At 52.4% G+C, this 24,299-nt stretch overlaps 1 protein-coding gene across 1 annotated transcript in view; it reads left to right on the top strand.

Moving 5' to 3' along the window:
• The window catches only part of LOC139273798 (zinc finger protein 585A-like), a 125,462-nt gene extending 107,702 nt beyond the window's left edge, over positions 1 to 17,760 (top strand). The window contains exon 3 of the mRNA XM_070890896.1: positions 16,199 to 17,760. Coding sequence (XP_070746997.1) covers positions 16,199 to 17,146 — 948 coding nt within the window. The 3' untranslated portion in view covers positions 17,147 to 17,760. The remainder of the gene's footprint in view (positions 1 to 16,198) is intronic.
• The last annotated feature ends 6,539 nt before the right edge of the window (positions 17,761 to 24,299 follow it).

The following is a 24,299-nucleotide window of genomic DNA, read 5'->3' as shown; positions in this document are numbered from 1 at the left end:
GAGAGAGAGAGACAGGGCGAGAGAGAGAGAGAGACAGGGCGAGAGAGAGAGAGACAGGGCGAGAGAGAGAGAGAGCGAGACAGGGCGAGGGCGAGAGGAGAGAGAGCGAGACAGGGCGAGGGCGAGACAGGGCGAGAGAGAGAGAGAGACAGTGCGAGGGAGAGACGGAGAGAGCGAGAGCAAGAGAGAGACAGGGCCAGGGCGAGAGAGAGACAGGGCGAGGGCGAGGGCGAGAGAGAGAGAGAGACAGGGCGAGAGCGAGAGAGAGAGAGACAGGGCGAGAGAGAGAGAGACAGGGCGAGAGAGAGAGAGACAGGGCGAGAGAGACAGGGCGAGAGAGAGAGAGAGACAGGGCGAGAGAGAGAGAGAGAGACAGGGCGAGAGAGAGAGAGACAGGGCGAGAGAGAGAGAGACAGGGTGAGAGAGAGACAGGGCGAGAGCGAGTGAGAGAGAGATACAGGACGAGAGAGAGAGAGAGAGACAGGGCGAGAGAGAGAGAGAGAGACAGGGCGAGGGCGAGAGACAGGGCGAGAGAGAGAGAGAGACAGGGCGAGAGAGAGAGAGGGCGAGAGAGAGAGACCGGGAGAGAGACAGTGCGAGAGAGAGAGAGAGAGAGAGAGACAGGGCGAGAGCGGGAGAGAGAGAGAGAGAGACAGGGCGAGAGCGGGAGCGGGAGAGAGAGAGAGAGAGACAGGGCGAGAGAGAGAGAGAGAGAGACAGGGCGAGAGAGAGAGAGAGAGACAGGGCGAGAGAGAGAGAGAGAGAGACAGGGCGAGAGAGAGAGAGAGACAGGGCGAGAGAGAGAGATAAAGACAGGGTGAGAGTGAGAGCGAGAGAGAGACAGGATGAGAGCGAGAGAGAGAGAGAGAGAGAGACAGGGCGAGAGAGAGAGAGACAGGGCGAGAGAGAGAGAGACAGGGTGAGAGAGAGAGACCGGGAGAGAGACAGTGCGAGAGAGAGAGACCGGGAGAGAGACAGTGCGAGAGAGAGAGAGAGAGAGAGAGACAGGGCAAGAGCGGGAGAGAGAGAGAGAGAGACAGGGCGAGAGAGAGAGAGAGAGAGAGACAGGGCGAGAGAGAGAGAGAGACAGGGCGAGAGAGAGAGAGAGACAGGGCGAGAGAGAGAGAGAGACAGGGCGAGAGAGAGAGAGAGACAGGGCGAGAGAGAGAGAGAGAGAGAGACAGGGCGAGAGAGAGAGAGACAGGGCGAGAGAGAGAGAGACAGGGTGAGAGAGAGAGACCGGGAGAGAGACAGTGCGAGAGAGAGAGAGAGAGAGAGAGAGACAGAGAGAGAGACAGGGCGAGAGAGAGAGACAGGGCGAGAGAGAGAGAGAGAGACAGGGCGAGAGAGAGAGAGAGACAGGGCGAGAGAGAGAGATAAAGACAGGGTGAGAGTGAGAGCGAGAGAGAGACAGGATGAGAGCGAGAGAGAGAGAGAGAGACAGGGCGAGAGAGAAGAGAGAGAGAGATTGAGAGACAGGGCGAGAGAGAGAGACAGGGCGAGAGAGAGACAGGGCGAGAGAGAGAGAGAGAGACAGGGCGAGAGAGAGAGAGAGAGACAGGGCGAGAGAGAGAGAGAGACAGGGAGAGAGAGAGAGACAGGGCGAGAGAGAGAGAGAGAGAGAGAGAGACAGGGCGAGGGCGAGAGAGAGAGACAGGGCGAGAGAGAGAGAGAGAGACAGGGCGAGGGCGAGAGAGAGAGACAGGGCGAGAGAGAGACAGGGCGAGAGAGAGAGAGAGAGACAGGGCGAGAGAGAGAGAGAGACAGGGAGAGAGAGAGAGACAGGGAGAGAGAGAGAGAGACAGGGCGAGAGAGAGAGAGAGAGACAGGGCGAGAGAGAGAGAGAGAGATTGAGAGACAGGGCGAGAGAGATTGAGAGACAGGGAGAGAGAGAGACAGGGCGAGAGAGAGAGGGAGACAGGGCGAGAGAGAGAGAGAGAGAGACAGGGCGAGGGCAAGAGAGCGAGAGAGACAGAACGAAAAACAGAGAGAGGACAGATAGACTGACGAGAGAGAGGGAGACTGGGAGAGTTGAGCAGAGAGAGGGACAGAAGGGCACAAAGTTAGGACTCATGGGATTGGGGGTAATATATTGGGCTCAATTTTCCCCACTGCCATTTTTTTTGACTCCTGCCAGAGTTACGCCCATTTTGTTTGGTCCGGCTACTCCAAAAAATTAACTAGCAAGTATCCCCGTTTTTTGAAATTGGTGCCGTGCAGCCTGTCCTTTAGCTTTGCGGTGGGTGTGGGGGGGGGGGGGGGGGCGGGCGGGTGGAGCCTAATGTCTGCGTTGAAAAAAATGAACACCCCCCTTCTGTGCATGCGCAAAAAAAAAAAGGACGTTTTTGATGTGATTGCTGTGGGCGCGCATGCCTAGTACAGCTCCCGGTCTGCATTTGGCCATTTTTAAAGAGCCAGTTCTGATGAGAACTTTAATTCTCATTGGAAAAATCAGAGCTGCAATTCAAGATGCAACGCGGCTCAAGGATCAAGAATTTCTCACAGGATGAAGTGGGGGCACTCGTTACTGTAAATGAGGCCAGGTGGCACGAGCTGGACGCCAGCAGAGGTCACATAAAAGTTTCACCAAAAGAAATGAAGAATCGCTGGAACCAACTTGCAGAAGATCACTGCAATGGTGACCACCCCGAGGTCTGAAGGCCGGTGCAAAAAGAAATGGCAGGACCTTGGTCAAGTAGTTAGTGTAAGTAATGGCTTAGAAATCCCAACCTCCCCGGGTCCGTACGGAGTAGGTATGGACCCGGGAAGGCACCGCAAAAGCCGGGTTTCAGCGCACAATGCGCATACGCTGAAAACCGGCTTTTCCGATCTGTCAAACTCCAGCTTGACAGATCCTCCGTATCTCGGGAGCCAGGACGCGCGCACGGGCAAGATTGCAGGATTTACCCATATCTTGCCCAGCGGATGTCCTGAAAACTCTTGCGCCTACTTTTACAGGCGTAAGAGTTTTAAAACGTAACAAAATAAAATTTAACAAACACATTTTATTGGTTTTAAAAAAAACTCTGCCCACTACGGTAAGTTTATTTAAAAACATAATTTAAAAAACGTTTTTAAAAATCGGGTAAATTTTTTTTTTATATATAAGACATTAATAACTTTAATTTAAATTAATCTTAAATATGTAGTGTATATTTTCTATTTTTTATTAGTGTTTTGGTGTTTGGGGGCTGTTTCTCAATCATAAAAATGGGAACACCTACTTACGGAGTTCCCATTATTATGAATGAGAAAATACCGTACCTTGATTGGCTGCCAAGAGCCATGTGACAGCAGCTCCAGACATGCACGCGCTCCGATGCGCAGGGAGAGGAGGCCTCAGGACTGGGATCTCTCGTGGGCGCAGCAGGTACAGGTAAGTGCGCATTTTTTCCCCCCTTTTTTCAGTCGTTCGCCCGCAGGAAGACCCCTTCCGAAATTTCTAGGCCATTCCATATTCAACGGAAATGCAATTGTAAATGTGACCCTCTGTATATGTCTCACCCAGCAGAAAGACACCCTCTCTAAAAAGTTATATTTTCATCTTTGCAGAGGAATGTGGCACACAACAAAAGGGAAAGAACTCGAACAGGAGGAGGCCCGGCAAATCTGCAGCCACTGACACCCTTGGAAGAGGGGGGTCGCTGCTTTGATGAGTCCTGCCTGGAGAAAAGCAACCACCACTGCACAAGCTGGGCCCACACTCGAGGGAGAGGGTAAGTCCTGCAAATTCCAGACTGGCTTTCCTAAATCATAAGTACTGCGTGGCCTTGCCATGCCTCGGTTCATGGGGATGTCTCCGTCAGCTACGCTTTGCTTGATGCAGTGTGCGATCATTCATCGTGATCTTTCAAATGAGCCTGCTGCCTGCGCTGTGTGAGCCTACTCATGCCACCCACCCTGCCCCCTCCTCTGCTGCTAACCATTTGTCTGTTCTGTTATATTTTCAGAATTTACAGGGACTGTGACAGTGTTTACAGGGGGTCCCTCGGAGTGTGTCAGTATTTACAGGGAAACCCCGGGGAGTGTGTCAGTATTTACAGGGGGTCCTTCGGAGTGTGTCAGTATTTACAGGGGAGCCCTGGAAGTGTGTCAGTATTTACAGGGGGTCCCTGGGAGTGAGTCGGTATTTACAGGGGTTCCCCGGGAGTGTCAGAATTTACACGGGATCCCCGGGAGTGTGTACAGTATTTACAGGGGATCCCCGGGAGTGTGTCAGTATTTACAGGGGATCCCCGGGAGTGTATCAGTATTTACAGGGGTTCCCCGAGAGTGTGTCAGTATTTACAGGGGGTTCCCGGGAGAGTGTCAGTATTTACAGGGGTCCCCGGGAATGTGTCAGTATTTACAGGGGTTCCCCGAGAGTGTGTCAGTATTTACAGAAGGTCCCCGGGAGAGTGTCAGTATTTACAGGGGTCCCCGGGAATGTGTCAGTATTTACAGGGGGTCCCTGGGAGTGAGTCGGTATTTACAGGGGTTCCCCGGGAGTGTGTCAGAATTTACAGGGGATCCCCGGGAGTGTGTACAGTATTTACAGGGGATCCCCGGGAGTGTGTCAGTATTTACAGGGGATCCCCGGGAGTGTATCAGTATTTACAGGGGTTCCCCGAGAGTGTGTCAGTATTTACAGGGGGTTCCCGGGAGAGTGTCAGTATTTACAGGGGTCCCCGGGAATGTGTCAGTATTTACAGGGGTTCCCCGAGAGTGTGTCAGTATTTACAGAAGGTCCCCGGGAGAGTGTCAGTATTTACAGGGGTCCCCGGGAATGTGTCAGTATTTACAGGGGAACCCCGGAGAGTGTGTCAGTATTTACAGTTGGTCCTTTGGAGTGTGTCAGTATTTACAGGGGATCCCCGGGAGTGTGTCAGAATTTGCAGGGGATCCCCGGGAGTGTGTCAGTATTTACAGGGGATCCCCGGGAGTGTGTCAGAATTTGCAGGGGATCCCCGGGAGTGTGTCAGTATTTACAGGGGATCCCCGGGAGTGTGTCAGAATTTACAGGGGGTCCCCGGGAGTGTGTCAGTATTTACAGGGGATCCCCGGGAGTGTGTCAGTGTTTACAGGGGATCCCCGGGAGTGTGTCAGTATTTGCAGGGGCTCCCCGGCAGTGTGTCAGTATTTACAGGGGATCCCTCGGAGTGTGTCAGTATTTACAGGGGAACCCCGGAAGTGTGTCACTATTTACAGGGGATCCCCGGGATTGTGTCAGTATTTACAGGGGTTCCCCGGGGAGTGTGTCGGTATTTACAGGGGATCCCCGGGAGTGCGTCAGTATTTACAGGGGTTCCCCGGCAGTGTGTCAGTATTTACAGGGGTTCCCGGGAGTGTGTCAGTATTTACAGGGGGTCCCCGGGGAGTGTCGGTATTTACAGGGGTTCCCCGGGGAGTGTGTCAGTATTTACAGGGGGTCCCCGGGGAGTGTGTCGGTATTTACAGGGGATCCCGGGAGTGTGTCAGTATTTACAGGGGAGCCCCGGGGAGTGTGTCAGTATTTATAGGGGGTCCCCGGGGAGTGTGTCAGTATTTACAGGGGATCCCCGGGGAGTGTGTCAGTATTTACAGGGGAGCCCCGGGAGTGTGTCAGTGTTTACAAGGAGCCACGGGATTGTGTCAGTATTTACAGGGGGTCCCCGGGGAGTGTGTCGGTATTTACAGGGGGTCCCCGGGGAGTGTGTCGGTATTTACTTACTTGATCACTGAGCTGAAGTTGCCCCAGATGTTGGGGGAACCCTCTGCTGGCTGTGAGCCTGGGCTGGGCCCGAGGGCACGGGGGTGACATCTCGCCTGACATCTGTCAAAGACCAGTGAGGGGTATGACAGAGGAGCCAGCAATCAGTTTCTTCCTTCAACGAACCCTCGGTGTTCTCCAGTAATGCCCCAAGACCCCTTCTCTTGTCAGGACGATGATCCGCACTGGGATGTCAGGTTTTGCTGATGAGCTATTTGCCTGTGAGGGGCGTCGCAACCAACCCTAAACACTGCCTCTCTTGCGTGCAGGCTCCACAAGCACGTTCCACACACGCTTGCTCCCTCGCAAGGGTCATATAAACATCGAAATTTACAGCACGGAAGGAGGCCATTTCGGCCCATCGTGTCCGCGTCGGTCAACAAAGAGCTATCCAGCCTAATCCCACTTTCCAGCTCCAGGTCCTGTAGTTACGGCACTTCAAGTGCACATCCAGCACGTTTTAAATGTGGTGATGATTTCTGCCTTTCAGGCAGTGAGTTCCAGACCCCCACCACCCTCTGGGTGAAGACATTTCCCCTCAAACCCTCAAAAAAAAAAAACCTCGTACCAATTACTTTAAATTTATGCCCCATGGTTTTGCACTCTGAAATAGGTCAGTAGGGATCAGGTCCCTCCTATCCACTCTATCTCGGCCCCTCATAATTTTACACACCTCACTAAGGTCTCCCCTCAGCCTCCTCTGTTCCAAAGAAAACAGACCCGGCCGATCCAACCTTTCCTCATAGCCAAAATTCTCCAGTCCAGCCAACATCCTCGTAAATCTCCTCGGTACCCTCTCCAGTGCAATCTCATCTTTCCTGTAATGTGGTGACCAGAACTGCACGCAGTATTCTAGCTGTGGCATAACCAGTGTTTTATACAGTTCAAGCATAACCTCCCTGCTCTTGAATTCTTGGGCCGTTGGATAGCGAGCAGGAGCAGCGGTCCTGGCTGATTTGCAAACCCCACCACTTCCCACCCCAGCAACATCAAGCTCCAATCATGTCCCTATTCCTGCATACCGGCCAAGATCAGGTTAACCCAGACAGGGCCGGGGATGGAGGCTGGGCCTTCCCTGCGAGCGCTGTGTGGACAGGTCCAGCGTGCATCCTCTCCTCCCACTCCACCATTAACAACAAGGAGTTGCATTTATATAGCGCCTTTAAGGTATTTTCATCCCGAGGCGCTTCACAGGATCGAACGTCAAACTGTATTCCCTCCCCCTGTATCCCCTACAGCCCCTCCCCCTGTACCCCCTACAGCCCCTCCCCCTGTATCCCTCTATCCTCCTCCCCCTCTATCCCCCTCCTCCTGTATCCTCCCCTGTAGGCCCCTCCCTCTCTGTTCCCCCATAGCCCGTCCCCCTGTATCCCCTCCCCTTCCAGCCCCTCCCCCAGTAGCATCCTCCGCCTGCTCCACGATGACAGGCAAGCCGTGATCCTGACCAACGGATCCACCGCAGACCCAATCCACGTCCAGACCGGGGTCAAGCAGGGCTGCTTCATCGCGCCAACCCTCGCCTCGATCTTCCTCGCTGCCATGCTCCACCTCACACTCAAGAAGCTCCCCGCTGGAGTGGAACTAAACCACAGAACCAGTGGGAACCTGTTCAACCTTCGCCGTCTCCAGGCCAGGTCCTAGATCGTCCCTTCCTCCACCGTTTAACTACGTTAAGTGGACAACGTGTGTGTCTGCGCACACTCGGAGTCTGAACTCCAAGTCACAGTCAGCATCTTCTCCGAGGCGTGCAAAAGCACGGGCCTTACACTAAACATCCGGAAGACAAAGGTCCTCCACCAACCTGACCCCGCCACACAGCACTGCCCCCCCAGTCATCAAGAGTGGACCACTTTCCATACCTCGGGAGCCTATTATCAGCAAGGGCATCAACGACGAGGTTCAACGCTGCCTCCAGTGCACCAGCGGAGCCTTCGGCCGCCTGAGGAAGAGAGTGTTTGAAGACCAGGCCCTCAAATCTGGCACCAAGCTCATGGTCTACAGGGCTGTAGTGATACCTGCCCTCGTTTTTGGCTCAGAGACATGGAACCACGTACAGCGGACACCTCAAGTCGCTGGAGAAATACCACCAGCGATGTCTCCGCAAGATCCTGCAAATCCCCTGGGAGGACAGACGCACCAACGTTAACGTCCTCAATCAGGCCAACACCCACACTCGACCAGCTCCGCTGGGCGGGCCACATTGTTCGCATGGCTGACAAGAATCCCAAAGCAAGCGCTCTACTCGGAACTCCCAAACGACAAGGGAGCCAAAGGTGGGCAGAGGAAACATCAAAGCCTCCCTGATAAAGTGCAACATCCCCACTGACACCTGCGAGTCCCTGGACAAAGACCGCCCTAAGTGGAGGAAGTGCATCCGGGAGGGCACTGAGCACCTCGAGTCTCGTCGCCGAGAGCATGCAGAAACCAAGCGCAGGCAGCGGAAGAAGCGTGCGGCAAACCAGTCCCACCCTCCCTTACCCTCAACAACTGTCTGTCTCACCTGTGACAGAGACTGTAATTCCCGTGTTGGACTGTTCAGCCACCTGAGAACTCACTTTCAGAGTGGAAGCAAGTCTTCCTCGATTTCGAGGGACTGCCTGTGACGATGAGCCCCACCGCACCCCCCCCCCCCCATTGCCCCGCCCACCTCCAGTGGGACCCACAGAAGCGCGCCTCTCTCCCGCTCGCGCTCTCCGGGGCCTCCGCTCCGAAATTGACCACCCGGCCCAGCCTCACCGTCGCTCCTGGCAACCCCCACTTCCGGCCCCTCTGCACCAGGCCTGCTGCGTCTCCCCAGGCAATTGGAGAAAGAACTTCAAAAACCGCGACTGATTCACATAGAAAACATAGAAACATAGAAAATCGGTGCAGGAGCACGCCATTCGGCCCTTCTAGCCTGCACCGCCATTCAATGAGTTCATGGCTGAACATGAAACTTCAGTACCCCATTCCTGCTTTCTCGCCATACCCCTTGATCCCCCGAGTAGTAAGGACTACATCTAACTCCTTTTTGAATATATTTAGTGAATTGGCCTCAACAACTTTCTATGGTAGAGAATTCCACAGGTTCACCACTCTCTGGGTGAAGAAGTTTCTCCTTATCTCGGTCCTAAATGGCTTACCCCTTATCCTTAGACTGTGACCCCTGGTTCTGGACTTCCCCAACATTGGGAACATTCTTCCTGCATCTAACCTGTCTAAACCCGTCAGAATTTTAAACGTTTCTATGAGGTCCCCTCTCATTCTTCTGAACTCCAGTGAATACAAGCCCAGTTGATCCAGTCTTTCTTGATAGGTCAGTCCCGCCATCCCGGGAATCAGTCTGGTGAATCTTCACTGCACTCCCTCAATAGCAAGAATGTCCTTCCTCAGGTTAGGAGACCAAAACTGTACACAATACTCCAGGTGTGGCCTCACCAAGGCCCTGTACAACTGTAGCAACACCTCCCTGCCCCTGTATTCAAATCCCCTCGCTATGAAGGCCAACATGCCATTTGCTTTCTTAACCGCCTGCTGTACCTGCATGCCAACCTTCAATGACTGATGTACCATGACACCCAGGTCTCGTTGCACCTCCCCTTTTCCTAATCTGTCACCATTCAGATAATAGTCTGTCTCTCTGTTTTTACCACCAAAGTGGATAACCTCGAAAGGTTTGCAGCAGTCGGTTGCATTTTGTGATGCGATTCTTCGCTTTAGCATTTTATTATAAAATAAACAAACGCTAGGTTGGGTTTTTTTTTTAAATGTTAAACTTCGCACCGACGCAGTGGCACCCAACCGCTGCCTGCCTGTGACGTCAGGAGGGCATTTTATGGCCTTGTGTCTCGCGGGGCAGAATGTGCCCGAGTATAACACCAGTGCACAAGCGCAGGGCCGGGCTGTATGTCGAGCATGCGCAGCATGACTTTGATCAGAGCCGGACGCAAGCTGTGAGTGGGCAAAGGCCGGACACGCAGTTGGAAGTCGAATTTGAATCTGCAGGGTGCAGGGGAGCAAACGTACTCGACTGGTAGGCTTCATAAACACCTGTTGTACGTCGCAGACCCAGACTGAGAAACAACAGGTCTCGAGTTTGCAGCTTCGGGTCTTTTTCGCGGAAACAGGCCCAGGCTGACGGCCGCCATCTTTGTAAAGGAAAGCTGCAGGTTTGTGAGCCGCCATCGTGATTCATCGAGACGGCGCACGCGTGGGCAGCGTCGCAAAAGAGCAAAGTGTGGGCGGGGCTTCAGAGTCCCAGTGAACCCAGCCAGAGTCAGCGCCCATAGGAGGGGAGGGAGGGGAACCAGTGATTGTAGAACTGAACCCAGCCGGAGTCAGCATTTCCAGGGGAGGAGAGGGAGGGGAACCAGTGAGTGTAGAACTGAACCCAGCCAGAGTCAGCATTTCCAGGGGAGGAGAGGGAGGGGAACCAGTGAGTGTAGAACTGAACCCAGCCGGAGTCAGCATTTCCAGGGGAGGAGAGGGAGGGGAACCAGTGAGTGTAGAACTGAACCCAGCCAGAGTCAGCACCTTCAGGGGAGGGGAGGAGAGGGAGGGGAACCAGTGAGTATAAACAGTGACTAGTTGGACACCGCAGGGATCAGTGCTGGGTCTTCAACTATTTACAATCTATATTAATAACTAAGGGACTGAGTGTAATGTAGCTAAGTTTGCTGATGATACAAAGATGGGTGGGAAAGCAAATTGTGAGGAGGACACAAGAAATCTGCAAAGGGATATACACAGGCTAAGTGAATGGGCAAAATTTTGTCATTTGGAGAATAATGTGGGAAAATATGAGGTTTCCACTTTGGCAGCAATAAAAGAAAAGAAAATTATAATTTAAATGGAGAAAAATTGCAAAGTGCAGCAGTACAGAGTCCTGGGGAGTCCTTGTGCATGAAACACAAAAAGTTAGTTATGTATGCAACCCTATGTAACCAGTATCATACCACCACCAGAGGGCATACCTGTTGGAGTCCCAAGGGATCCCAGCATCCCTTGGGAGCACTGTATGTAAGCAGGCCTCCCATGCTGTACTAACACTCTGGAGTTAGAATAAAGGAGCCAAGGTCACACTTAATTATGTCTACAGTACTCAGTTACATGACTTTATTATGAACATAACAACTGGCGACGAGATAACGAACCATCACGTGAAAATGCAGAGAACTGTTGGTATCCTGGAGAAATTCTCAGAAGGGGACGATTGGGAGGCCTTCGTGGAGCGACTCGACCAATACTTCATGGCCAGCGAGCTGGAAGGGGACGAGAACGCTGCCAAACGAAGGGCGATCCTCCTCACCGTCTGCAGGGCAACAACCTATGGCCTCATGAAGAATCTTCTAGCTCCGGTGAAACCAACAACCAAATCGTATGAAGAATTGTGTATGCTGGTCCGGGAGCACCTAAATCCTAAGTAGAGCGTTCTGATGGCAAGGTATCGATTTTACACATGTCAACGGTCTGAAGGCCAGGAAGTGGTGAGCTACGTTGCCGAACTAAGGCGCCCTGCAGGACATTGCGAATTCGATGGATTCCTGGAGCAAATGCTAAGAGACTTTTTTGTGCTTGGCATTGGCCATGAGATTATCCTCCGCAAACTATTGACTGTTGAAACACCGAGCCTGAGCAAAGCCATAAAGATAGCCCAGGCATTTATGTCCACCAGCGATAACACCAAACAAATTTCACAGCATTAAGATGCATCAGCAAATACTGTACACAAAGTAACGTCAGTTTCAGGCAGGAATGCATATGGCAGAACGTACACGCCTGCAGCTGCACGACCTCAGATGACCCAGAGTCCGCCATCAAACGTTAATGCGAGGCAGTTAACACCTTGTTGGTGCTGCGGAGGTGATCATCGAGCCCATCAATGCCGCTTCGAATGCTATGTGTGCAAAGGCTGTGGAACAATGGGATACCTCCAGCGAATGTGCAGACGAGCTGCAAACCCTGCAAACCACCACGTTGCAGAGGAAGATCGATCTATGGCGGATCAAACTGAACCACAGACTTGACCGAGGAGGCAGAAGTGTACGGGGTCCACACCTTCACCACGGAATATCCACAGATTCTGTTAAAAGTCGAACTGAACAGAATTCCAGTATCCATGGAACTGGACACTGGTGCGAGTCAGTCTATCATGAGCAAAAAGGCCTTCGAGAGGCTGTGGTGCAACAAGGCACACAGGTCCAAGCTGAGCCCTATTCATACCAAGCTGAGAACTTACACCAAAGAGCTGATCCCTGTAATTGGCAGTGCAACAGTAAAAGTCTCCTATGATGGAGCGGTGCACAAACTATCACTATGGATTGTACCAGGAGATGGCCCCGCACTGTTCGGCAGAAGCTGGCTGGGGAAAATCCGCTGGAACTGGGACAATATCCGAGCGCTCTCGCCTGTTGACGACGCCTCGTGCCCAGGTTCTGAGCAAGTTTCCGTCGTTGTTTGAGCCAGTTTCTCGGGGGCGTAGGTGCAGATCCACTTGGTTCCCGGTACACGACCAATTCACCACAAGGCACGTGCGGTGCCATATATGATGCGAAAGTGGAGATCGAGCTGGACACGCTGCAGCGAGAAGGTATATCGCGCTGGTGGAGTTCAACGAGTGGGCCAGTCCAATTGTTCCAGTCTTCAAGGGCGATGGCATGGTCAGAATTTGTGGGGACTATAAAGTAACGATTTTCGCTGCAGGACTAGTACCCGCTACCCAAGGAAGACGATCTATTTGCGACCCTGGCAGCAGGAAAGATGTTCACGAAGTTGGACCTGACCCCTGCCTACATGACGCAGGAGCTGGCGGAATCGTCGAAAGGCCTCACCTGCATCAACACGCACAAAGGTCTGTTCATCTGCAATAGATGCCCGTTTGGGATTTGATCAGCCGGTGCTATTTTTCGAAGGAACATGGGGAGCCTGCTAAAGTCGGTTCCGCGCACCGTGGTTTTCCAGGACGACATATTGATCACAGGTCGGGACATCATCGAATATTTGAAGAACCTGGAAGAGATTCTAAGTCGGCCAGATCGCATGGGACTCGGGTTGAAACGCTCCAAGTGTGTTTTCCTGGCACCAAAGATTGCGTTCATTCCTGGGACTCCTCAATTATTTTGGTAATTTTCCACCTGGGTTAAGCACCTTGCTAGAACCTCTACACGTGTTGCTACGCAAGGGAGATGACTGGGTATGGGGGAAATCACAAGAGACTGCTTTTGAGAAAGCCAGAAATCTGTTATGTTCCAACAAACTGCTTGTTCTGTATGACCCATGTAAACGTTCAGTGCTAGCTTGAGATGTGTCTTTGTACGGGGTCGGGTGTGTGTTACAACAAGCAAACAAATCGGGAACATTGCAACCGGTCGCCGATGCATCCTGAAGTTTGTCCAAGGTCGAAAGGGCCTACAGCATGATTGAAAAAGGAGCTCTGGCATGCCTTTATGGGGTGAAAAAAATGCACCAGTATCTGTTTGGTCTTAAGTTTTAGTTAGAAACTGACCATAAACCGCTCATATCGCTATTTTCAGAGAGCAAAGGGATTAATACCAATGCCTCTGCTCGCATCCCAAGATGGGCGCTCATGCTGTCTGCATATAACTATGTAATCCACCACAGACCAGGCTCAGAGAACTGCGCTGATGCTCTCAGTCGGCTACCATTGCCCACCACCGGGGTGGAAAGGCACAGCCTGCAGACTTGCTCTTGGTGGTGCATGCATTTGAAAAGGAAAAGTCACCTGTTGTAGCCCACCAGATCAGGACCTCGACCAGCCGGGATCCTTTACTGTCCCTTGTAAAAAAAAAAAAAAAATTGTGTTCTCCATGGGAGCTGATCCAACATCCCAGCGGAGATGCATGGAGAGATCAAGCCATTCCAGCGGCGTAAAGACGAAATGTCCATACAGGCGGACTGTCTTTTGTGGGGCAATCGCGGGGTTTTGCCTAAGAAAGGCAGGGAAACGTTCATACACGACCTACACAGTACCCAGCCAGGCATAATGATGAAAGCTATAGCCAGATCCCATGTGTGGTGAGTGTTGCGTGCGCCAATGCAACACTTGCTCTCAACTGAGCGAGGCACCGCTAAGTTTGTGGTCTAGGATCCACGTTGACTTTGCGGGCCCGTTTCTAGGCAAGCTGTTTTTGGTTGTTGTGAATGCTTATTCAAAATGGATTGAGTGTGTAATAATGTCTGTAAGCACGACCACTGCCACCATCGAAAGCCTACGAGTCATGTTCGCCACACACAGCCTGCCTGATGTCCTTGTCAGCGACAATGGGCCGTGCTTCACCAGCGCTGAATTCAAGGAATTCATGACCCGCAATGGGATCAAGCACGTCACATCTGCCCCGTTCAAGCCCGCATCCAATGGCCAGGCAGTCCAAACCATCAAGCAAAGCTTGAAACGCGTGTCGGAAGGCTCTCTGCAAGCCCGTTTATCCCGAGTCCTGCTCAGCTACCACACCAGACCCCACTCGCTCACTGGGGTTCCCCCAGCCGAGCTGCTCATGAAAAGGGCACTCAAGATAAGGCTCTCTCTTGTCCACCCTGATCTGCATGATCACGCCGAGATCAGGCGGTATCAGCAAAGCATGTACCATGATCGCGCAAACTTGTCACGCGATATTGAAGTCAATGACCCCGTATTTGTACTCAACTATGGACATGGTCCCAAATGGCTTGCTGGCACTGTCGTAGCCAAAGAAGGGAGTAGGGTGTTTCAGGTCAAACTCGCAAATGGACTAACTTGCAGAAAGCATTTGGACCAAACCAAACTGGGATTCACAGACAGCCACGAGCAACCCGAAGAGGGCACCACCAACTTCGACCCTCCGACACACACACAAGTGGCAACCGACATCACAGTTGACCATGAAGCTGAACTCATTATCCCCAGCAGCCCAGCAAGGCCAGCTGCACAGTAGTCCAGCGAAGGCCCAACCAACTCACCTGCACCTGCGTTTGTACCGAGACGATCAACTAAGGAGCAAAAGGCCCCAGATCGTTTCACCCTGTAAATAAGTGTACTACTGACTTTGGGAGGGAGTGATGTTATGAATGCAACCCTATGTAACCAGTATCATACTGCCACCTGAGGGCGTATCTGTTGGAGTCCCAAGGGATCCCAGCATCCCTTGGGAGCACTGTATATAAACAGGCCTCCCATGCTGTACCAACACTCTGGAGTTAGAATAAAGGAGCTAAGGTCACACTTACTCACTTCTACAGTACTCAGTTACATTATTTTATTATGAACATAACAGTTAGTACGCAGGTACAGTAATTAATCAGGAAGGCAAATGGAATGTTGGCCTTTATTGCAAGGGGGGATAGAGTATAAAAGCAGAGAAGTCCTGCTACAACTGTACAGGGTATTGGTGAGGCCACACCTGGAGTATGGCCTACAGTTTTGGTCTCCGTATTTAAGGAAGGATATCCTTGCACTGGAGGCTGTTCAGAGAAGGTTCACTCGGTTGATTCTGGAGGTGAGGGGATTGACTTATGAGGATGGGTTGAATAGCTTGGGCCTCTACACATTGAAGTTCAGAAGAATGAGAGGTGATCTTAGTGAAACTCATAAGTTGATAAGGGGGCTCGACAAGGTGGATGCAGAGAGGATATTTCCACTCATAGGGGAAACTAAAACTAGGGGACATAGTCTCAGAATAAGGGGCCGCCCATTTAAAACTGAGATGAGAAACTTCTTCTCTGAGGGTTGTAAATCTGTGGAATTCTCTGCCCCAGAGACCTGTGGAGACTGAGTCATTGAATAAATTTAAGGCGGAGATCGACAGATTTTTGAGTGATAAGGGAATAAAGGGTTATGGGGAGCGGGCAGGGAAGTGGAGCTGAGTCCATGATCAGATCAGCCATGATCTTATTAAATGGCAGAGCAGGCTCGAGGGGCCAAATGGCCCACTCCTGTTTCTATTTCTTATGTTCTTATGCTTAACTGAACCCAGCCAGAGTCAGCACCTTCAGGGGAGCCAGTGAGTGTAGAACTGAACCCAGCCAGATTTCAAGACAGGGGACATATTTGACAGGGATTTACAGCTTTGGAGGAACAAGAGAGGAAAGAATGTTAGAATGTTCCATAGAATCTGTACTTGCAGTAATAATTTTTGTAAACTCCTTTTCCAGGGTATTAAAAGGGCAGGATTTGCAGACGGTAAACTCAAAACAAACATCACATCAAGATCTGACGGAGTCACACGATTCCTCAGGACCTGAATATCATCGGCCTTTGAATGTGGAAGGAGAAATGTTTGTCTGTTCCGTCTCTGGGAAAAGATTTCAAACATCAGTGTGACTGGAAAAGCACCGAGACACACACACACCCGAGTGAGAGTATTCCAGTGCACTGACTGTGGAAAGAGCTTTAACCAGTTACACAGCCTGAAAAAACATCGCACTATTCACAGTGGGGAGACATTGTACACGTGTTCTGTGTGTGGACGAGGCTTCAACTGATCATCCAACCTGGAGAGACACAAGGACACCCGCACCACGGAGAAACCGTGGGAATGTGAGGACTGTGGGAAGGGATTCTTTTCCCCGTCGCAGCTGGAAACACATCTGCGCAGTCATACCGGAGAGAGGCCGTTCACCTGCTCTGAGTGTGGGAAGGGATTCACTCAGTCATCCCACCTCACTGTACACCAGCGAGTTCACACTGGGGAGAGTCCGTTTACCTGCTCCGAGTGTGGGAAGGGATTCACTACCTCATCCAGCCTGGTGAGACACCAGCGAGTTCACACTGGGGAGAGGCCGTTCACCTGCTCGGAGTGTGGGAAGAGGTTCATTACCTCATCCCAGCTGCTAATACACCAGCGAGTTCACACTGGGGAGAGGCCGTTCATCTGCTCGGAGTGTGGGAAGGGATTCACTCAGTCATCTAACCTGCTGACACACCAGCGAGTTCACACTGGGGAAAGGCTGTTCACCTGTTCTGAGTGTGGGAAGGGATTTGCTCAGTCATACAGCCTGCTGTCACACCAGCGAGTTCACACGAGGGAGAGGTCATTCACCTGCTCTGAGTGTGGGAAGGGATTTGCTCAGTCATCCCACCTGATGTCACACCAGCGAGTTCACACTGGGAAGAGATCGTTCACCTGCTCAGAGTGTGGGAAGGGATTCACTCACTTATCCATCCTGCTGATACATCAGCGAATTCACACTGGGGAGAGACCGTTCACCTGCTCCATGTGTGGGAAGAGATTCACTCAGTCATCCAGCCTGGTGAGACACCAGCGAGTTCACACCAATGAGAGACCATTTACCTGCTGCGAGTGTGGGAAGGGATTCACTCTGTCATCCAGCCTGCGGACACACCAGCGAGTTCACACTGGGGAGAGGCCGTTCACCTGCTCCGTGTGTGGGAAGGGATTCACTACCTCATCCAACCTGCTAAAACATCAGCGAGTTCACAAGTGACTGCAGGGTTTGGATTCTGCTGTTACCCCAGACTGAATCATTCTGACAGTTTCTTTCTGCTGATATTGATTCCCCTATAACTGGGCTGGAGTTTAATATTCTGGAGACTGGACCAATTAATCAACGGGAAACGGGTCAGATAAAAATAATGCTGATTGTGTTTGCATCCATACTTCACTGTTTAAAGGGATTTCTTCAAATATTACAAGCTGCAACAAATGGAGCTAAACTTTGTTGAACCATTGATAATAAAATGAATTGAATCTGCAGATTGGTTTGGGATTTCTCTGGGATAGAGCTGGATAATGTGCCTTGATAATGTGCCTTGAAATACCGCCGGTGGCCAGTAGATGACGCTGTCCCTCCAATTAACTCCGACTGAGAGCTTCCCCCCCCCCCCCCACTAGAGCAGGAGGAATGAGGGCATCTCAGAGTCAGACACTGAACGTACTGCCCACCCCACAGGGACATCACTCACTGCCCCCCTCCCTGGGGCAGCTCAGGGTCAGACACTGAACGTACTGCCCACCCCACAGGGACATCACACACTGCCCCCTCCCTGGGGCAGCTCAGGGTCAGACACTGAACATACTGCACCCCACAGGGACATCACACACTGCCCCCTCCCTGGGGCAGCTCAGGGTCAGTCACTGAACATACTGCACCCCACAGGGACATCACACACTGCCCCCTCCCTGGGGCAGCTCAGGGTCAGACACTGAACATACTGCACCCCACAGGGACATCACACACTGCCCCCCTCCCTGGGGCAGCTCAGGGTCAGACACTGAACATACTGCACCCCACAGGGACATCACTCACTGCCCCCTCCCTGGGGCAGCTCAGGGTCAGACACTGAACATACTGCACCCCACAGGGACATCACACACTGCCCCCTCCCTGGGGCAGCTCAGGGTCAATCACTGAACATACTGCACCCCACAGGGACATCACACAATGCCCCCCTCCCTGGGGCAGCTCAGGGTCAGACACTGAACATACTGCCCACCCCACAGGGACATCACACACTGCCCCCTTGGTCCTCCTTTCCTGAATTCTAAAATCCTCCCAATCTTCAGGCTTACTGCTCTTTTTGGCAACATTATAAGCCTCTTCCATTGATCTAATGCTATCTTTAACTTTTCTTGTTAGCCACGGTTGGATCAGTTTTACCGTGGCAGTTTTGTGCCTTAAAGGAATGTATATTTGCCGTAAATTCTGTCTTAATTGTTTCAATGCTAGCCATTGCTTTATACCTTTTAATGAATTTTTCCAATCTACATTAGCCAACTCGCCCTCATACCGACGTAGTTTGCTTTGTTTCGATTGAAGACCCGAGTTTCGGACTAACTAATCACCTTCAAACTCCATATAAAATGCTATCATATTATGCTCACTCTTCCCTAAAGGCCCCTTTACTACAAGGTTATTAATTATCACTTTCTCCTTGCACTGTCGTCTACTTCTGTTTCTATTTCTGGGGATAGGCTATCTACAAACATCCACCATAAGCTCACTGACTCACACAGCTACGTGGACGACATTTCCTCCCGCCCCGCATCCTGTAAGGACTATTCCATTAGCTTAGGTTGTCGCTTCCATTGCATATGCTCTGATGATGCCACCTTCCATACTGGAGCTTCCTTTTTGCTCAACTGAATATTCCCCTCTCCGGTGGTTGACATGGAGCTCGACCGTGTCCATTCCATTTCTCACACCGGCTCCCACCCCTTCACCACCCATCCAGAAGCACGATTGGCTTTGTTGTGTAGGCACGCCTGTTTACTGTGTGATGTCTGTAACACTGTTATGCAACACTGAATGTACCCTTACACGGTACACACCTTGCCTGTACACCAGAGGGTGCTGCTGCTGGAGACCGAGGGGTTACCCGCACACGGCAGGTAACCCAGTATAAAAAGGAACACACAGCTTGCTGTCCTCACTCGAGGCGCTGCAAATAAAGGACCACAGGTCTACACAGTTTAAGTATCATACCCTGCCTCGTGGAGTCGTTACTAAAGGTGCCTACGTACGCTACAACTGGCGACGGGAATACGAGGTCACGAACCACACGCTCAGCATATCGAATCTCAGCAACTTTCAGCAATTTACCGATGGGGAAGATTGGGACGCTTTTGTAGAAAGATTTTGAACACTTAAGGAGACTGGCTGCACCGTGCGACTTTGGCGACCACCTAAATGAAGCACTAAGGGACTCTAAACCGACGAGAGCAGTGCACCGCATGGATACTTCTAAGGGCAGAAACACTGCCCCGAGAACCGCAACCCTGAGTCCGCCACATGGGGCAAACCGGCTAGCCCCGTGCTGGCGCTGTGGAGGAAACCACAGGGCCCACCAGTGCCGCTACAAAGACTATGCATGCAAAGAGAAAAGGCACCTTCAAAGGATGTGCAGAAAAAGCTGTACTCCCCACGTCTCTGATAAGTTGGCTGATCAACGGGGCTCCGATACAGAGGAAGGTGAAGTTGCTCAACCCCTGGAAGAAGAGTATGGAACTCATACCTGCTCCACCGAAAGTTCTCCGTGGGCGATGAAAGTAGACACCGATGGGCTCCCAGTTTCTATGGAGAGCGACACGGGGGCGAGCCAGTCTGCGATGAGCCAAGCGACCTTTGAAGAACTTTGGATGAATCCCGCCAATCGACCACAACGGCAGCCTGTCCAAGCGAAGCTGCTCCCAGGCCTCCGGGCTCCGGCAATCGACCTCGAACATGGATCCATCGCTGCATCCGGAGATTCCACTGTCCAGCTCGACTGTGAGGCGACGACTCCACAGCACCACGGCGAAATCTCCGGGACCGAGGATCCAAACTCCACTTTCCGGGCCGGGGCAGCAGTCCAAGAGGTGAACATCGACGAAAGAAATGGATTCCCGACGTTCAGGATTGAACCCGTGAAAGAAAAGAGCACCACAGCCGACCTGCAGCAAGACCAGAAAATGGCTGCAGCACCACAAGCCGCAGAACCTGTAATCAAAACGGCCTCCACCATGCCACGAGTGAGCATGGAGGAGCATCACATGACACCGAGCGGCCAATCGGATTTGAAGGCTCCCTTAAAGGAGACCGGTAACCAAAGAAATTTACAGGGGAAGTTTCAACTATTTGAGTACACGGAGTTTAAAGCTAAAGATGCAATTAAAGGGTGCAAGTATGAAAATGTATGCAATGTAACCATGAATTGTGATGCTGGTTTAACTAATGTGACTGATGAGATGAATACAGCTGTCAGTAAGGTTAAGAACAAGTTTATTATGCTTAACAATAATGATAGAGAATGTGAAATGCCTAATGTAGCCATGTCTGTTGAAACCAGGACACCCAAAAGTGATGCAAATGCTAGAATGTACAATGCAGGCTCGACTATGTGTGATTAGAGTCAAGGTGTCATGTATACCGGTAGGACACTGCCAAAGGACATTGGGTCCTACAGGGACCATGCTGATGCCAATGGAATCCCCCTGTGGGAGATCCCCAGGTCCAGCAGCCTACCTGACCATGTAGCCTGGACCTTTGGAATGAATGTGATGCTACTTGCAGGACACACACACAGGCAGTGGGAGCAGACCCACTACAGGGACATTGGTCAATGGGCAGCCCAGCCACCACCAATGGCAACCAGCACCAGACCAGCCCTACAGCCCCTGGCCAACACCAGGAGCATGAGGCCAATACCCTCTAGCTTCCCTGGCAAACCCTGGAATGACCTGACCCTCATCCCAATTGGTGGACAAGGAGCCCACCCAGTCTTGTGACCCTGACCACAACTACCCACATCACAGTGTGCATACACACCACCCACTGCTGCCGTGGCTACCTCCCCGAGGGATCCCACAACAGTGACACCCACTTGGTTTGTGTGTGAGGGAGGGGAAACGTATGAGGCCAGCCTCAAGCACAGGGGTGTCGCCTGGCAACCACACAACCCTCACCACAACCTCCCATAGCCCACCACTGATCACCTCCCCTGGTCATGACAACTAGGATATGAAAAATGCGCAGGAGGGAGTATTTGTGTAGGCATGCCTGTTCACTGTGTGATGTCTGTAACACTGTTATGCAACACTGAATGTACCCTTACACTGTACACACCTTGCCTGTACACCAGAGGGTGCTGCTGCTGGAGACCTAAGGGTTACCTGCACACTGCATAACCCAGTATAAAAGGGAACTCACAGCTTGTTGTCCTCACTCGAGGAGCTACAAATAAAGGACCACAGGTCTACACAGTTTAAGTATCATACCCTGCCTCGTGGAGTCATTACTAAAGGTGCCTACATACGCTACAGGATTCCCCTTGTCCTCACCTTTCACACCATCAACCTTCATTAAATGGATCAATTTCCGCCACCTCCAGCGTGATTCCCCCCCTCCCCCCTCATCAACCACCTCTTCCCGTCCCCTCTCCTTTCAGCATACTGAAGGAGACTGCTCCCTCTGTGACACCCTGGTCCAATCCTCCATCACCCCCAACACCACCTCCTCCTTCCTACAACAACTTCCCGTGCAAGCGCAGGAGATCCAACACCTGCCCTTTTACCTCCTCCCTTCCCGCTGTCCAGGGCCCCAAACACTCCTTCCAGGTGAAACAGTGATTTACTTGCACTTCTTTCAATTTAGTATACTGTCTTCGCTGCTCATGATGTGGTCTCCTCTACACTGGGGAGACCAAATGCAGATTGGTTGACCGCCTTGCAGTTCACCTCCACTCAGTCCAATAAGCGTGACCCTGAGCTTCCAGCCGCCTGTCATTTTAATTCTCTACTCCACTCCCACTCTGACCTCTCCGTCTTCAGCCTCCTCCACTGTTCCAACAAAGCTCAACGTATTTCATTTCGGCACTTTGCAGCCTTCCGGACTCCACATTGAGTTCAACAATTTCAGACCATAACCTCTGCCCCTATTTTTTTTTTTCCCGGACGGCAGCTGTTGGACATTGCTGGCTGTTCACATTCACACCGCTTTCAGGCTCATCTTTTGTTTCTTTTGAGAGAGAGCGACACATTTTTCGACGCCAGGGGAATTGAGGCGATCTGGAGATCGGGCGGGAGTTGACGTCGCTGATCGGCCTTGATCTTATTGAGTGGCGGAGCAGGCCCTGTCGCCCAATCCTGCTGCTATTTCTTATGTTCGTAGATTCTTTACTTGTCCCATTACCATCTCCTATTGCTCTGTACCATGTCATCTTTTGTCACTTCTCTTTCCCACCCGATCACAGACCTTCGCTTTTCTTTTTTCCTTGTCTCTTTCCTTGTCTCTGCACTTGCTGTTACGTCGGTTACTTCTCTAACCTTTTCCAGCTCTGACAACAGGTCATCAATCAGACTGAAACGTTAACTCTGTTTCTCTCTCCACTGATGCTGCCTGACTTGCTGAGTATTTGCAGCATTTTCTGTTTGTATTTCAGAGTTCCTGTTTCTGCTGTGTTTTACATTTATAGTGGTGAAAATCTGGAACTCTCTTCTTCCCCCTCACACCCAAAAAAAAATAAAGAGCTGTTGAGGCAGGGGTTCATGTAAAAATGTTAAAACTGAGATTAATAGATGTTTGGGCATCAAGGGTTAAGAAACCAAGGTAGGTCCATGGAGTTAAGATACAGCCCAGTTGTGATGCAGTTGAATGTTGGAGCAGGCTGGAGAGGAGCAAAGGGCGAGGGACTCCTCCCACCACCCGGGGCGCTGTGCTGAAGTGTTCGTGCCCTCCCGCGCAGGCGCAGTGCCGCTCCGGCTCTGAATCCGGGGATTCCCAGTGGGCGGGGTTTGCCTCTTGGGCCAACCAGGCGGGGCGACGCGTGCCGTTGTGTGAGTGACGGGGGGGGGACGAAGGATGGTTGCCCGGGGTACAGGGGCGGGGCCGGTGTGTGAGTGACGGGGGGAGGGACAAAGGATGGTTGCCCGGGGTACAGGGGCGGGGCCGGTGTGTGAGTGACGGGGGGTGGGACAAAGGATGGTTGCCCGGGGTACAGGGGCGGGGCCGGTGTGAGTAACGGGCGGACAAAGGATGGTTACAGGGGCGGGGCGGGGCGGTGTGTGAGTTACGGGCAGGCACAGGGCGGTTGCCCGGGTTACAGGGGCGGGGCGGGGCGGTGTGTGAGTTACGGGCAGGCACAGGGCGGTTGCCCGGGTTACAGGGGCGGGGCCGGCGTATGAGTGACAGTTAGGCACAGTGCGGTTGCCCGGGTTACAGGGGCGGGGCGAATGTGTGAGAAACGGGAGGACAAAGGATGGTTGCCCGGGTTACAGGGGCGGGGCCGGCGTGTGAGTGACAGTTAGGCACAGGGCGGTTGCCCGGGTTACAGGGGCGGGGCGAATGTGTGAGAAACGGGAGGACAAAGGATGGTTGCCCGGGTTACAGGGGCGGGGCCGATGTGTGAGTGACGGGCAGGCACAGGGCAGTTGCCCGGGTTACAGGGGCGGGGCCGATGTGTGAGTGACGGGCAGGCACAGGGCGGTTGCCCGGGTTACAGGGGCGGGGCGAATGTGTGATTGACGGGAGGACAAAGGACAGTTGCTCGGGTTGCAGGGGCAGGGCCGATGTGTGAGTGACGGGCAGGCACAGGGCGGTTGCCCGGGTTACAGGGGCGGGGCCGATGTGTGAGTGACGGGCAGGCACAGGGCGGTTGCCCGGGTTACAGGGGCGGGGCCGATGTGTGAGTGACGGGCAGGCACAGGGCGGTTGCCCGGGTTACAGGGGCCCAGAGTCTGTCTCCCTCACGGAGCGGCTGGACGGGTTTGTGACTCCGTCGGGAAAATGGCGCAGTTACGGCGACAGCAGTTAAAATGCGTGAGTCTCAGTTCGGATGTCACACGGGGAGAGGGGATTTAAAGTGCAACAGCCGCGGGTTGCAAGTGAGCGGGGAAAGGGGCAACTTACTGTCAGCCTCAGGCCCCGGGCAATGTCACAACATAGGGCACGGTCCCGGGATGGAGCGGGCGCTGGGTGAGGCCGCAGTTTGGGGAGAAAATGTTGCATTTCTATCCACAGGAGTGAAAATGCGGTCAGGAGAAAACAAAGAACTAAAAACACAGACCCAAAGCAACAGTTTTGGACAGATGCCGCAGTTAGACTGAAACTAGCGGCGAGCTCAGACAGCGTGTAACCCGGGGGAACCAGTGAGATCAGACAGTGT

This window comes from Pristiophorus japonicus, chromosome 9, assembly GCF_044704955.1.
Source record: "Pristiophorus japonicus isolate sPriJap1 chromosome 9, sPriJap1.hap1, whole genome shotgun sequence".
NCBI classification, from domain to species: domain Eukaryota; kingdom Metazoa; phylum Chordata; class Chondrichthyes; family Pristiophoridae; genus Pristiophorus; species Pristiophorus japonicus.
Note: the sequence above shows the minus strand (reverse complement) of the source record. Positions and strands in the feature narration are given on the sequence as shown.